Genomic DNA, 14,588 nt, shown 5'->3' on the forward strand with positions numbered 1-14,588 from the left:
GGCGGTGGTGGCGCGGTGGGTGGGGCTGGGGTGGCTGGGTAGTTTAATTTTTTTAATTTTTTTAAACAAATAAAATAGTGACACGTGTCACTGTGGACCACATTTAACGGAATTTTTTAACGGAAACCATTAAGTGGTGGTAATACCAATTTTTTGGAAATTTGTATGGTGTTAATACCCATTTTTTTTTTTGGAGGTGTTAAAAACCATTTTCGTGTTTTTAGCAGGTGTTAAAATCTAAAAAAACCATATTTTTATTTAAAGTTTTATACAGGGCAAAACATGTATTTTAAAATAAAGGAATTTCTAGGGTGTTACAAGATCGGTGCTAGGTTTGCTGGGTTCAATGGTAGGTGTTGGTGGTGGGCGGTTTCTGTACATATAGGCGGTGGTGGTGATAGGAGCGGCGGTGGTTGGTAGGTGGTGGTGGGGCTTAGAGCGGCGGTAGGTGGTGGTGCTAGGTTTGGTGGTAGGTGGTGGTGCTAGGTTCGGTGGTAGGTGGTGGGTTCAGTGGTATCCGGTGGTGGGTTCAGTGGTATCCGGTGGTGGTGGTGGTTTCTGTACAGCTGGGTGGGTTGGATTACTATTTTTTGGGGATGGATTAATGCTTATGTATATACCCTTATTTTTCAATAATTATTTTTATCATCTTTTGCCTAAATTTCCGCAATACCGCCCAATTACAGGTAAAGTGAACCGGAGGTAGTATATGATTCACTGTGACTCCGACCTAATTTTTTTGAAAAGTGAAAAGCCCTCGAGATTAAATTGAAAAGTGAAAAGCCCTGGAGATTAAAGTATTTATTATCGGATTTAAGTCATTAAACTGCACCACAAATACACACTACAGTATTAAAGGTCTTACCCCAACGCTCAAGCTGTCAAGCATAATAAACTTAGAAATATGGAAAAGTTGATCATTTTCTTGACAATCCTCTTCTTCTTCTCTTCCTTCACCTCTGCCAAATTTTCAATTTTCAATGAATTTCAGGCTGATAATCCCATTGAAGCGTTCAATTTATTCCCAAAAAGACCTGTTAATATAATCAGTAGCTCTGATAATGGCGATCTTTCTCACAGCGGCCCAAAAATCGTCGAAAAGAGATTCAAATTTCCCAATTTCTACGATCCTAGTGCTGCAACTGTTGAAGAATTGGGCCATCATGCTGGTTATTATGAGATTCAACACTCTCATAATGCTAGGTTTGTGTTCATAATTCTTACTCTATGAATATTTTTTTTTTTTTTTTTTTTTTTTTTTTTTTGTGGTTGTAAAAGTTGTTAGTAAAATTGAAATTTCAATTTAGATTGTTGTTAAAATTTTTTGATAAAGGTTGATTCTGGGGTAGCATTTTTGTTGCAATTGAATCTGATTGTTTGTTATAACTTCTAACACAAAAATGCATGGCTGTTTTTGGCAAAAAAATTAATTATATATTATCTTAAATATGTGTAAGAATTTGATGAAGATGTAAGAAAAATGGGTAAAGATAGAGAAAGAAAAAAAAAATTATTTTTAAACATCTAAATTCTAAAATGATTAATTATTCATTTTTTTTCTTTCCCTAAGTAGAAGTAGAGTTGCGAAATATAAAAAAAATAGGGCAACTTATTGATCATAGACTTCAATTAGTTGAGTTAGTAGTTAACATAATTTTGTCAAGCTAAAGATGAACTTACATTTACATACTGCTTTTTTGATGGGGTCTGAACTTTAAGGTCTGGTGCATTGTGTTATTAGTAAATTCCTTCCATTTGATAACCCGGAACAGTTTTTGTGGGCATTAGGCCATTGTATGGTCTAATTAGGGTCTACATCTAGTATTAATTATGGGCAATTAAGTGTTGTTTGTTCAATTAGGCTTACTGCTTGCATTGTTCAGCTATATTTTTTGGCTTATAAAGTAGGCATTTATCCATGATCTTCGTCATTTCTGTGATACTCGTCAATTATGATGAATTTTCTAAATGATTGTGTACCTGTGTCATCTGTAGGATGTTCTACTTTTTCTTTGAATCACGTAACAGAAAAGAAGACCCTGTTGTTATCTGGTTAACTGGAGGGCCTGGTTGCAGCAGTGACTTGGCTCTCTTTTATGAGAATGGGCCATTTAAAATTGCAAACAACTTGTCCCTTGTATGGAATGAATATGGCTGGGATCAGGTACTTTAGACACTTACTGCCTTTTGGTGTCCTTTTGAATTACATAGTGACGTGTGAAATTGTGCTATGCTTCATACATTAATGTCTCTTGTGAAGTAAAGTCGTTCTGAGCTCCTGACCACCATGACATTATCTAAGCATAGATGATATGTGCTTTGAGATTTATAAAGATGGAATAAAGTCATCTACATTGTGGCCATAAACTACCTTCAAGGCTTAATGCCAAAGTATCTCATTCTTAATGCTGTTTACATGGTAATCGTTTTCTTAAGTAACAAACTTGAGGCTTCAGAATTTGAATTTGAATCTATGGACTTGGGTGTCTTACACAAGTATGTGTCATTGTGTCCTAGTGTCACACTCTATTGTAAAGTATGAGAATTCAATATTATGCGTATTATGAAAATAAATACTTCCTCCGTTACGCATTATGTGCAACAAACCTTGTTGCACGTTTCCCAAGATAAAATTTGTTAATGTTGATTAACTAAGTGTTAGGTGTGTGATTAAGGGTAGGAGAGAGAATTAATTGCCACCACCACAAACTGCCATGGACTCCTCTACACCACCTACCAGCACCCACATCCACCACCACCCACATCCACCCACTCGCTGTTACCACGTAACCACCACCACCCTACCTAGGCCTACGCCGTAACCACCAACGCCACCACCATGATCCGAAAATCCACCGGCCAAATTGCGGAACTCCATTACCCGAGCGAAATCGCGACATCGCGAAACCCCACCGGCCAAATCGCGAAAAACCACCACCTGTGTGACGCGACATCGCGAAACCCCACTAGCCAGATCAGAAACCGACACAATCAAGATCTGAAACCATCGCAACCAAGCTCGCCCAGTTCGCAACCACCACAAAACCACGAAACGGAGTTCGGTGACTCAATCTGCGGTGGTTTCCGAGCGTTTGATTGGGGTTTTTCTTGAGATCTCGGCACTGCAGGGGTAGGTTTGGGCGACTTGGGTGGGGAATTTCGCAGCGAGATGAACGGAGGGGATCGAAAGTGCTCACTACTAAGGAGGATTCGGGGGTGGGTGGGTGGGTGGGAGATTTTGGCTGGGTGGATTCAGACCGTCCCTGTGAGAGAAGAGGGAGAAAAGTGGTGGCGGCGGCGGCGGCGGGGTGGCTTCGAGGCAAGTGAAAGAAAAGTTGGTGATAATGGTGGTGGATGTGGTTCTGAGGGAGGAGAGAGATTGGGATGAGTTTAGATAATTGATTAATTAATTTTGGTTAATATGTTAATAACATATAATCTTAATCATTTAATATGTGTTAGTAAGGCTAACTAAGGGTACATTGGTCATTTTAAGTAAAAAAAATTACTAAAAGAGGAAAGTTTTAGTTTGTTGCAGATAATGTGTAACATCCATTTTTGGAAAATGTTGCACATAATACGTAATGGAGGAAGTATGATTTTTTTTTTTTTTTTCAAATTGAAGTGTCAAGTTTCCGTAATACATACTCATGTTGGAGTGTTGAGGACATGACACAAGCTCTAGAAATGATATAAAGGTGGGATTGGATGCCCATTTTGATGGTTCCATGATCTGAGTTGCCTTAATTGATAAGGTCATTTAGCCGCATGTAATGATTCTTGCTTTACCAGATTGAAGGGTTGTCATTTGGTTAAGGAGGCTGGTTTCAAAAAAAAAAGAAAAAAATTTGGTTAAGGAGGCTGTCTGGTACTTTTTTGTATACATAAAAGTGTAACTATGTAGGGCAAATCACAGTAGAAATGATGAATTGTTATAGGTTTTAAATCTGATGATCAGATTGAGGATAACACTTCAATTGTTATAGATTTTTTTTTTTATTTATTTATTTATATTTTTTTTTTGGTAAAATCCTATTTCAATTTTAGAAGTAATACTACTAGTTTCTTGAAGTTATATGTGGAGTTTTAGTCTCTTGCCCATTTTCAGTGCAGATTCCAGAACATGCTATTATCAAAAATTAATCATTTAACAGCCAGAGTTATTGCTGTTTTGCAGGCTGCCAACCTCATCTTTGTTGACCAGCCCATTGGGACTGGATTCAGTTACTCCACTGACAGACATGATATACGACATGATGAAAGTGGGGTTAGCAATGATTTGTATGACTTTTTACAGGTAGATCTGTCTTACCATATGTCTAACTTTTGGTCTCATTCTCTCAGGCTATCTGAATAGAATTTGCTTGTGGTATTTACTTCGACATAATATTTTTCTGGGATGTTTGGTTTTATCATTAATCATTCTTTTGATTAGATAATCATGAATCAGATAGTAATTACTAAGATGTGAGAACTTGGTCTTAGGTAGTGGATCACTCATTATGTATAGACAGCTGTATCCTTGCCTACCTCTTTTGCAAGTACTGGATATCTATAACCAAGCTGCTTCTTATTCAATCTCTTAGACAACTATTTAATACCCATAATCATGTAGCTTTCAAGGCTATAGTAACTGAAGGAAGAAGACAAATTATGACAATTGCAATAACGAGAAAAAGGATCGTGGTTACATTATTCAATTTACATTTAGGCTTGAATGCACTGACATAGATAGGTAAAAATGCATTCTGCCCTAAGCTTTAGCCTGTTTTGTTGTCTGTTTATCCTTACCAGTACATTATTATTGTTGGAAATTTCTCATATTGTTAATTAGAAACAAATATTATTATCTCTAGTAACTTATACACTTGACTTATATCAACCATGAAATCAATGGCTATCAGTACCTAACAATTAAGTTGAATTTCTAATAGAGCTGTCAATTCGGGTATTCAAGTCGGGTTCAAGTCAGGTCAAATCAGGTCTCGGGTCAAATCAGGTTTAGGTTATCTCGGGTCAATCTAGCCTTAGATTAGGTTTGGGTTGGGTCAATTCCAGTTCAATTTATTCTGGGTCGTTCACCCTTTCGGGTGTAGGCCAGGTTCGATTCGAGTCAAATTCAGGTCGGGTTTAATTTCAGGCTCGAGTTGGGTTGAGTCAGAATTAGACGGGTTAATAAATGGTACATTCGGGTCTGGGTTAGGGTTAGGGTTGGGTAAGATAATTTTTTGATCGGATAATCTTGAAGTTGGATCATTCTTGGTTTTGGTTCAAGTTCAATTCAAATAAATATCAATGTGGTCAAGTTGAACCTATATAATTATACCTTCCATAATTTGATCAAGCATCATCAACATTTTATTAAACCTATATACGAAGTAATAGAGAACAACATGTATATAAGCTGAACCCAATATGCTGTTAAGGATTGAGAGTTTACAGAATTGTACCAGTATATATATAAGCTAAACATAAGGTATATAAAAATCTTATTAAACCTTCCATGACTCGGACCAATAACAAGTTGTGTTGGGTTATAATTGTTTTCAGGTTCTAATTGGGTCGGGTACTAGTCAAGTTCGGATTATTGTCGCGCCGGATTAAATTCGTTGACGGTTACCATCAGGTTGGGTTACAGGTCTCTAATTTCACCCCATTTTTCGGGTACAAGTCGTGTTCAGATCATTGTCGGTTCGGTTTGGGTTCTCGGGTCGGGTCAGTTTTTGATAACTCTAATTTCTAACCATGATCAACAAACACTATTATCTACATTCATCAAATTTCTCCCAACTACACACTGGAAACCAGCTGTTACACTCTTGGTTCTTGCCCAGATCTGTAGCCCTGCCATGAGCCCAGGCTGTAGTTTGCAGCGATCAATGCCACCAGTGTGCCAGGAATCTGCAGCCACGAGGCTTGTTCCCCTCGACCTTTCTTGCGAAACTTTTGACAGGGAATTTATTATGAGCAACAATATTGCTCAATTTGGGCATTGTTTAGAAAAAAATTAAGTGTTATTCAACAGGCTTAATTTGTTAATAAGAAACATGCTAGTAATTAGGATCAACAGAGAATTCGCAGCAATTAATTAGAGAAACTAATATCCCCTAGATAGATTGTATTGATTCATCAGAGTAATCTCAATACAATTCCCTTCATTCGAGAGGAAGGAATTCTCTCCCAAAACTTCTATTTATAACTTTTCTGCATATTTTTCTCCTATTAACATTCTACTGTTTAGTACATATTCCCTCATAACAAACTCACAACCCAACTAACTGGAAATAACAAACTATTTCTGAATTACTTGATTGCCCTTCCTTCATGACAAACTTCAGTAACTGATTCCACATCAGCCATCCGGTTGCTGCTACGAGCATAGGTAAAGTGCACTGCAGGCCAGGGTTGAGCTCTTGCATAACATTTTCAATCTTGGGCCATTCTACTACTCATACTTTAACTGTTTAACAAGATTAAGCTCCTCTATATAGTTTTAATATCTTAGATATGTGTAGGCGTCGTTCGAAGTGTGCCTGCGTAAAAGCATGTGGTGAATATGCTTGGCACTCATAGAAAGTGGGAATTGACATAATACGATTAAGGACAAGGAAAACGGGGAGCCGCCAACAAGTTTTTAAGGAACTTGTAAACCGTTCATAGATCATAAAAGGCAACCACGAATAAAGAGACAACGATAGGCAACAACGATTGACCCATGATGGTTACACCCCATTCATAATCCATGAGATTACTAACTCTATATGGTTCGGAACCACGAAAGGAAGATCGGGGATGATGGTACGAAGTGAGTCATGGAGTCACATTCACCCTTATTGGCCTCTACTCGATTCTTATTGTGAAAAGTGATTCCTGCGATCTCAAAGGCATGTAAACAAAGATTCAATTCGCTCTAATCTATTATTAAGCTAAATTGGTTGAATATTAATGCAACATATAATTCTAAAATATCGTGATCACTTCAATTAACAACAAGATTAAAAAGGAACCTAAGCCGGTTGTCCAAATTATCTTATTAGGCGTGATTTTCAATTACATATTCCAACATGCAATATGGTGATCAAAAATGAAAATAGAATAAACATTAATATTGGAAGCAATTTAACCATAATATCGTTAGTCAAATCAAATCATAAATTAGCCTAATCATGATACTAGCAACAAGAATAAAAATAAGAGTAATTAAGTGATTAATTACTCACTTTCCGCGTTTCCTTGAATTGCTACATCATGAATAAACTGTTAATAAATTCAATAAAAGTAAATCAAATGGAAATTAAATTAAATAAAGGTGGAGTTGATTTGGTCCAAACCATCAGTTAATTCTACCTTTCACGCCTTGGTTAAAGTATAGAACTTTGGGTATTGTATGAACTCCTTGGAGTGCTTAAGGGAAGAATGGTGTAATTAGAAATATAGGTTTAAGGCTTAGAATATGAGAGAGAGAGAGAGAAGAGAATGATTTTTGGTATAAAAGAGAGGAAGAGAGAATGATTTTGTGATCAAGCTTGTTGATGATTGAAAAAGGGGAGATATGACCTCTATTTATGATGAAAAAAAGAAGGGTCGAAAAAACAAGATAAGATCCGAATTAAATCGGAATAAAACTCGATAGACTGCAGTTTTTGCGGTTTTTGTTTTTAACATATCTTTTGATCCAGAAATCGGAATAAGATAAATAAGATATCGTTGAAAAGCTCTTGAAGTCTACTTTCTAACCCAATTAGAATCAGATTAAAATATTTTGTAGAATAAAAGATATTGCCGAAATAGTGGGACGGTGTCAGTTTTGAATAGAGTTTGATATTTCATTCATATCTTTTTCGTTATAGCTCGGAATGGATATTATAATATATCATTGGAAAGATAATTTCAAAGGCTATCCAACCATATAAGATTTGGATAAAAACTATGAGGCACGAAAATAATATCTGACTATATTTGAACGTCTTTCAATTCGAACAGAAATAGGACTTTCAAAAAGAGGAGTTTTATTCAATTTTAAATTCTTTAATCTTATATTTTCAATAAGGATAATTAAGATCTTTTAGAAACTTATAGAAGCTTCTAATTAATCCTAATTGGTTTAGGAATGATATTAAATCCTTTGGACCCTCCACATGATCATTGGGTCGTAGGTAAGGTAGGCTTAGGTTCGGTTTGGGCTCGGTTTAGTATTTTGGCCATAACTTTTTCGTTATTACTCGGATTTGAGCTTATAATATATTGTTGGAAAGCTCTTTTCATTTCAAGCCCCATCCAACTATACAATCATTGGACCCAGATTATGGACCAAAATAAACTGGACTAAACGTTTTTATAAAAGGACACAAAATGAATGATTAAACGACAGTAAAAGAGAAAATAAGTTATGGTTTGGGGAAATGGGCTAGGAATTGGGTTGTTTATGAAATGGAATATATGGATTTAAGCACTCCAAGATTAAATACTCAACCCGACCAGTAATGGCGTGGCGGTGAAAGGCTGTTCATCATCGGGTTTGTCATCATCGGGTTTGGTTTTGGGGAGACATTTTTAGGTGTCTACAATATGTAAATATGTTGAAGTGGAGGGACCTTTAGTAAAATAATGGCGAGCATGGGCTGTCAAATGTGTTTAGGAATACTTAGCACAATTTAACTTATCAGTAACCAACATTTAATTTGCGGATCATAGAGGTAATATTCAATGAAAAGCACACTATTATGTAATTTACATGAAAATCTATTTTACTAGGATTCTTGGGAACTAAAGTGCCCAAGCACGAAGGCAAAATGAACTTTATGATTTCATGTTATGTACTTCATTCTTTAACAAGTGCAACTTAAGTATTCTTATCCCTTCCGGGTGTTGGAAATATGTAGGCCACAACTACTGTTAATAGGTAATTGAACATTCAGAGTGATGAAGATGACATATATATCATTGGGCTATTCACGAATATAAACAAGTTGCATATTGTCCAAACCTTCTTTCCTATGACCAAGCTTAATAATATTTGTTTTCTATTAAGTTTTGTGGAATTGACAGTTTTACCCAGGTTGTTCACAAACTGCTCATGAACATATTTTGTCAGTGCTAATACTCTCGTTGCATGGTGAAATGAGGACAACTTTAGAAATATGAAAAGGACAGGATACTGTTTTACTGGCCATAGTTTGTCCTAGAAAGCAAATAAATCCATATAATATTTCTGGTTATTGACCTAAGGAAAATATTACAATGGTGCTAATTGGATGAACTTCCATGAACTGATGTAGAATCTGAGCTTGATACCCAATAGCAGATTCACTAATTAACTAACTTAAAGTCTGAGATTGTCCCATTCTCACTCTCCTGTTTTTGTGACCCCCTTTTTGTATTAATTAGTTATGTGTTGTGTGCACATTTATTTGTCTATCTTTAGAAGAGAGTTTGGATGTATGCCGTATGAGTACCTGTTATTGGTTATTGGAAATCCAGTATTTAGCAGTTTTATCTTTAATTTGCAGAATTCAAGAACTAATTCCATAATGGCTTCCTTTGCCTCTCCAATTTGTTTTTATTTCTTATCCATGTTTCCTTCATCAATTCACTGCCTATAATTTTCTCTCGTTTTGATACTCTTCATGTTCTGATGTCTTATTGAGACTGGCTAACAGAAATTTTTGATATGTGATTATCAATTTTTACATCTTTTCTGCTCTTGTAAGGTGTATCAGACTTAGTGTATCTATCCAATGTGATAAGAAATCGGGCACCAAAGATGCAAAGTGTTGGAGCTTTGGTGGATGATATTGCTTTTCAGAAGCAGCATTACTGCTTGTACTGCTTCAGGTCATTTTTCACAGAAATTGATACACCTTCTGCTGCTTTTGATAGGAAATTTATGACAGAAAATGCATCTTGTCTGGTTGCACATATTTTCGTAAGATGGTTGTTGATAGAGATCGACATACACAGTTTTCAACTAATTCTCATTCAAATTCATAACAGTAAAATCTGGGAAAACATATATTAGGTTAATATTTACTCCTATTTGCAGTACGCCTATTATTAGGTGATTCTTCCTTTGTTTATTTATACTTGCAACACATCTTTTTTTCATGCTATTTAATGAAGCGATTAGACTAGTCAAACAAACAAATTAAGCTATAAAAGCTAAGCCATTACTTATCACTTTCTTCTTATTGGTGGTAAATTTTTGTCAATTAATTTGTCCACTTACCTAGTCTAATATTTTCCTTAAAGTGCGTGCCAAAGGAGACATGAAACAGTTTGCAATTGTTACCACACCTTTGAAAATTCAAGAACAAGCAAATAATGCTACAAGTATTGAAGACTATGAAGAGAATTAAAAAAGGGAGAGAAGTGATGATATAGAAAATCAGAATAAATAAACCACCCTAGCACTATGTAGTAGTATTGATGAATGAATCCAGATCACAAGCATTCATCGTGTGAAAATTTGTGCTCCTCAACCTCTTAAAAACTCTCTTAGTTTTTTAAACTTATAAGTCTTTTAAGTTTTGCAAATACTTTACAAAGTGGCTTTTGTGAACTAATTTGTATCAAGAGTTTTATTAGGCATTAATGAAACAGTGTTTGCGATCTGGGCTTACACAGACTTGCTGGTATCAACAAGGACATGTTGGGTGTAAAAGAAAGCTAAATTTAAAACTGAATCTGAAGCAACATGGACGAGTCACACCAGTCATGGATGTGTGAAATCAAGAGAATCCAAGTTTCAAGGGGCAAAAGTGTACACTTTTTGGCTATGTTACATGGACTTGTCAAAGTGTTCGATCCGAAAAGTCTCAAAAATTTTAGACGCGGGGATTGTCTGATATTTGGACACGGCTACGGAGACACGTCAATACGTCACTTAAATTTATATAAATAAATTATACATTATAAAAGCTTTAAATTTTTATCACGTCCATCCCTAATTTTTTAAAAATTCTTTTCTAGGTAAATTCTACTAATAAATGGCAGTCTTTTTCTCTCCATCTTCTCTATATCAATAGTGGTCTTGTTTTTCTTTCATATTTGTCCTCTTTTTTCCTCTCCACTCTTAATGGAAGTGTCCGAGTGCACAGGGAAAGGTTGGACACGTGCCTCGTGTCGTGTCATGTCCGATTTTAGCCATGTCCGATTAACATAATTATTTGGTAAATAAAAGGGTAAAAATGCTCGCAATTTCTATGTTACTCCCACGAGGTACTCCAAGTTAATAAGATACATGTTATTTTAATGTTAATTCTTATTATTTCAATTTATATATATGTTATTTCACCATTTTTTTTTCAGTCATCTTCCTTGCACACTCTCTTCCTTCCTCTTAGCTACTTCAACTCAAAATCACACATTTTCTCTCTCTTCTCTTCTTCCAGTAGAAATTAACCTCCCACACTCATTCTCTTTCTCTTCCTCTCAGCTACTCTAACTCAAAATCAAACACACTTTCTCACTCCTCTTTTCTTCTTCAAATTTTCTGGGTTTCCTATATATCAATTGATTTGAAGTCATTTAAGGGTTCAAAGGTGTTCATGTCCAAAAATTTAGCACCTCCCGAAGACCTGAAGTGTTTGATTTTGTTTACGATTCCCTAAAACTCAACGCTGCTACTGTTATTTTGATGTGAATTTTTTATTATTTTAATTTTTATATATGTTATTTATAAAAAAGTTCCTCTTATTTTATGTTAAATAGCATGAGTTGAGATTGAAGCAAATAAGTAAATATGAAGTAACATATTGTTTTAACAAAATAACATCAAGTGTAGGCAAAATAACATAAAGTGTAGGAAAAATAACACAACCATATTGTTGATGGAGTACCATGCTCCATAGTACTCCAGGAGTATATAATACTAATACAAAATGCTTATGGTGTTGGCAGTTTTACCCTTTTTTGACACAAATTCTTACAATTTACCCCTTGATGGTCGAAATTTGTTTATCAAGGTTATAAACTGGGGCTCCCTCGTGAAATCAACATGGGCATGTCACCTGCTTCTTCCCTTTTAAAACTTTAGTGTTTGCTTCCTCCTTCCAGAACTACAACCAACATGGACAGGCCTATGCTGTCTCCATGCCTTAATTACTTTCATGCTTGAATTACCAAGCAACATCATAAATCTCCATTAACACCTTCAACCATCTCAATTAAACCTAACAATAACTGCCTAAGGAGTTAACAAACGATGAATTATGTCTGAGGTCTTGCGTTTCATGACCAACAGATACTGTATCATAATATCATTCTATCATATATGTTCTAGGTAGCTTTTCTTATATTTTCTTTGCCCTGCTGATGCTGATTCAAATAAAACTTTATGATCCCATCACCTGAATCTGACTATGTAATTATTATTGGTGTTCTGTCTTCTGACTTGGTGGATTCCATTTCAAATGCAAGGCATTTTTTACCGAGCACCCAAGTTTCACAAAAAATGACTTCTACATCACTGGAGAATCATATGCTGGGCACTACATTCCTGCCTTTGCTGCCTGTGTTCATAGCAAGAACAAAGCTAAGAAAGGAATTCATATCAACCTCAAGGTCTGATAAAGAATTTTTTTTATTTTTTTATTTTTGGTTGAATCAAAACATGTGCTCTAGTGTATGTGATATCTTAGCCAGTTGTAACATGTTTCAACTTAACAACATACGAACAGGGATTTGCAATTGGAAATGGGCTGACTGATCCTGCAGTGCAGTATGAAGCATATCCTGATTATGCATTAGAGATGGGGCTGATCAAGAAATCATCCTACAATGTGATCACCAAGATGGTTCCTCTGTGTGAAACAGCAGTAAAACTCTGTGGTATTGTTTAGTTTGAGGTTTTAATTGCATTGTTTTTGGAGGGGGTTGTGTGTGTGTGTGTGTGTTGTGGGGGGGAGGGGTAGTTGTGGGAATGGGGTTGAAAAGGAATCAAAATCTTTCTGGCGATGTTACGTAGATACCTTAATTCTTATTCTCTAATTAATGTTTTGGTCTATTGTTACAGGTACAACGGGTACAGTCTCCTGCATGACTTCATACCTTCTATGCAACACTATATTCACAAGCATTAGACTGCTAATTGGTGATACTAATGTATGATTTTGTATAGCATTAAATATTTATAGTTAGACTCATTCTTTTGCTAAACTTGTAGAGAAAGATCTTTCCTAAATCTAGAAAAAATCTAAATCTAGAAAAAATAAAAATACCGTTTTGTAACTAATCAAATGATAATTCTTGTCTTTCTTCAGAATTAGCTATACTGGCTTGTGTTTTACATGAATTGATGAATTCTGTTACTTATTGGTTCTTGCAGTATTACGACATCAGAAAAAAGTGTGAGGGCCGCCTGTGCTATGACTTTTCAAATATGGAAGAGTTTTTAAATCAGGAATCTGTTAGGAGTGCTCTGGGTGTGGGGGACATTGAATTTCAGTCTTGTAGCACCACTGTATATCAGGCCTTGCTTGTTGATTGGATGAGAAATCTCGAGGTTGGCATCCCAGCTCTTCTTGAGGATGGAATACAGTTGCTTGTATATGCTGGAGAATATGATCTCATCTGCAATTGGCTTGGTAAATTTACAAAAATAAATTTGTCGACCTGCTACTTCAAAATAATCTGTAGTTGATCTCATGTTACCTTGTTTAATTGCGCTATTATTTTGTATGACTAGGCAACTCAAGATGGGTCCATGCAATGGAATGGAGTGCACAGCAAGATTTTGTAGCTTCACCTGAAATTCCTTTTGAAGTTGATGGCTCTGAGGCAGGAATGCTGAAGAGCCTTGGCCCTTTGAGTTTCCTCAAGGTTTGACCACTCTTCCTGGAATTAAGTTTTTGGCATTTTTGTAAAGTCAATTTATAACATTTGAAACTAAAGTACAAAGTACTTACTCTAGTTTTAAATTGGGAAAAATGCTTCTCAGATCATGACTGCTTTGACAAAGCTGCTGTGAATTATTCATTTAACAGGTTCATGATGCTGGTCACATGGTTCCTATGGATCAGCCGAAGGCAGCCTTAGAAATGTTGAGACGATGGACTCAAGGCTCACTTTTGCTATCTACTTCTACGCCTCAAACTTTTGTTGATTCACAGTGATCCCTTATGTTCAACTCTTCTAACAGGGCCTGTCGCATGAAGAAATGTTGTACTTGATCTTTCTAGTGTTTTATGTAGCTTCTGCTGACTGCACTGGTTGGCAATGGTGTATTTTTACAGGGACTTGCAAATGATCTGAACATGCATACTTTGGCTATAGCTGTACTTTTGTAAACCTTCATAATATAAATAATGCATGTATGGAGTTTTTTTTACTTTTCTCTTGGAGCCTGAGTAAAACTTCTAAAATCAAGATTGACACAATCTGTAACGAGAGAATTACTTGGAATTTTTCCACATCCAGAAATACTAGGAAAGAAAATTTGTAGGTACTAAAAATAAACAAAAAAGTAAAAAAAATTCCTCTATCTTACAAATATTGCAACAATTATCGTTTTGTTATGAAATATTTGTGGATATCCATTATTGATCATTCCGGAATATTCTAGGTTTATATTCTTATCCAATCAAATCTTA

The 14,588-nt window shown here is 35.7% G+C and overlaps 1 protein-coding gene across 1 annotated transcript; it reads left to right on the forward strand.

Annotated features, from left to right (window-relative positions):
• Positions 1-842: 842 nt before the first annotated feature.
• Positions 843-14,326, forward strand: LOC145555866 (serine carboxypeptidase-like). Its single transcript, XM_081617582.1, has 9 exons — positions 843-1,203; positions 1,996-2,164; positions 4,178-4,297; positions 12,418-12,561; positions 12,678-12,828; positions 13,013-13,101; positions 13,325-13,583; positions 13,685-13,818; positions 13,983-14,326. The coding sequence occupies exons 1-9, from the start codon at positions 905-907 to the stop codon at positions 14,109-14,111; spliced, it is 1,494 nt and encodes a 497-aa protein (XP_081473708.1). The 5' UTR covers positions 843-904; the 3' UTR covers positions 14,112-14,326.
• The last annotated feature ends 262 nt before the right edge of the window (positions 14,327-14,588 follow it).

Source organism: Chenopodium album, chromosome 1 (genome assembly GCF_948465745.1).
Source record: "Chenopodium album chromosome 1, dcCheAlbu1.1, whole genome shotgun sequence".
In the NCBI taxonomy this organism is placed as follows: Eukaryota; Viridiplantae; Streptophyta; class Magnoliopsida; order Caryophyllales; family Amaranthaceae; genus Chenopodium; species Chenopodium album.

Bases quoted from the DNA above. Each gene is read 5' to 3' on its own strand.
- LOC145555866 (XM_081617582.1), top strand. From the start codon at position 905: ATGGAAAAGTTGATCATTTTCTTGACAATCCTCTTCTTCTTCTCTTCC. The intron at 12,562-12,677 runs GTCTGATAAAGA...ACATACGAACAG, and splicing joins GAATTCATATCAACCTCAAG to GGATTTGCAATTGGAAATGG. The intron at 13,819-13,982 runs GTTTGACCACTC...TTCATTTAACAG, and splicing joins GCCCTTTGAGTTTCCTCAAG to GTTCATGATGCTGGTCACAT.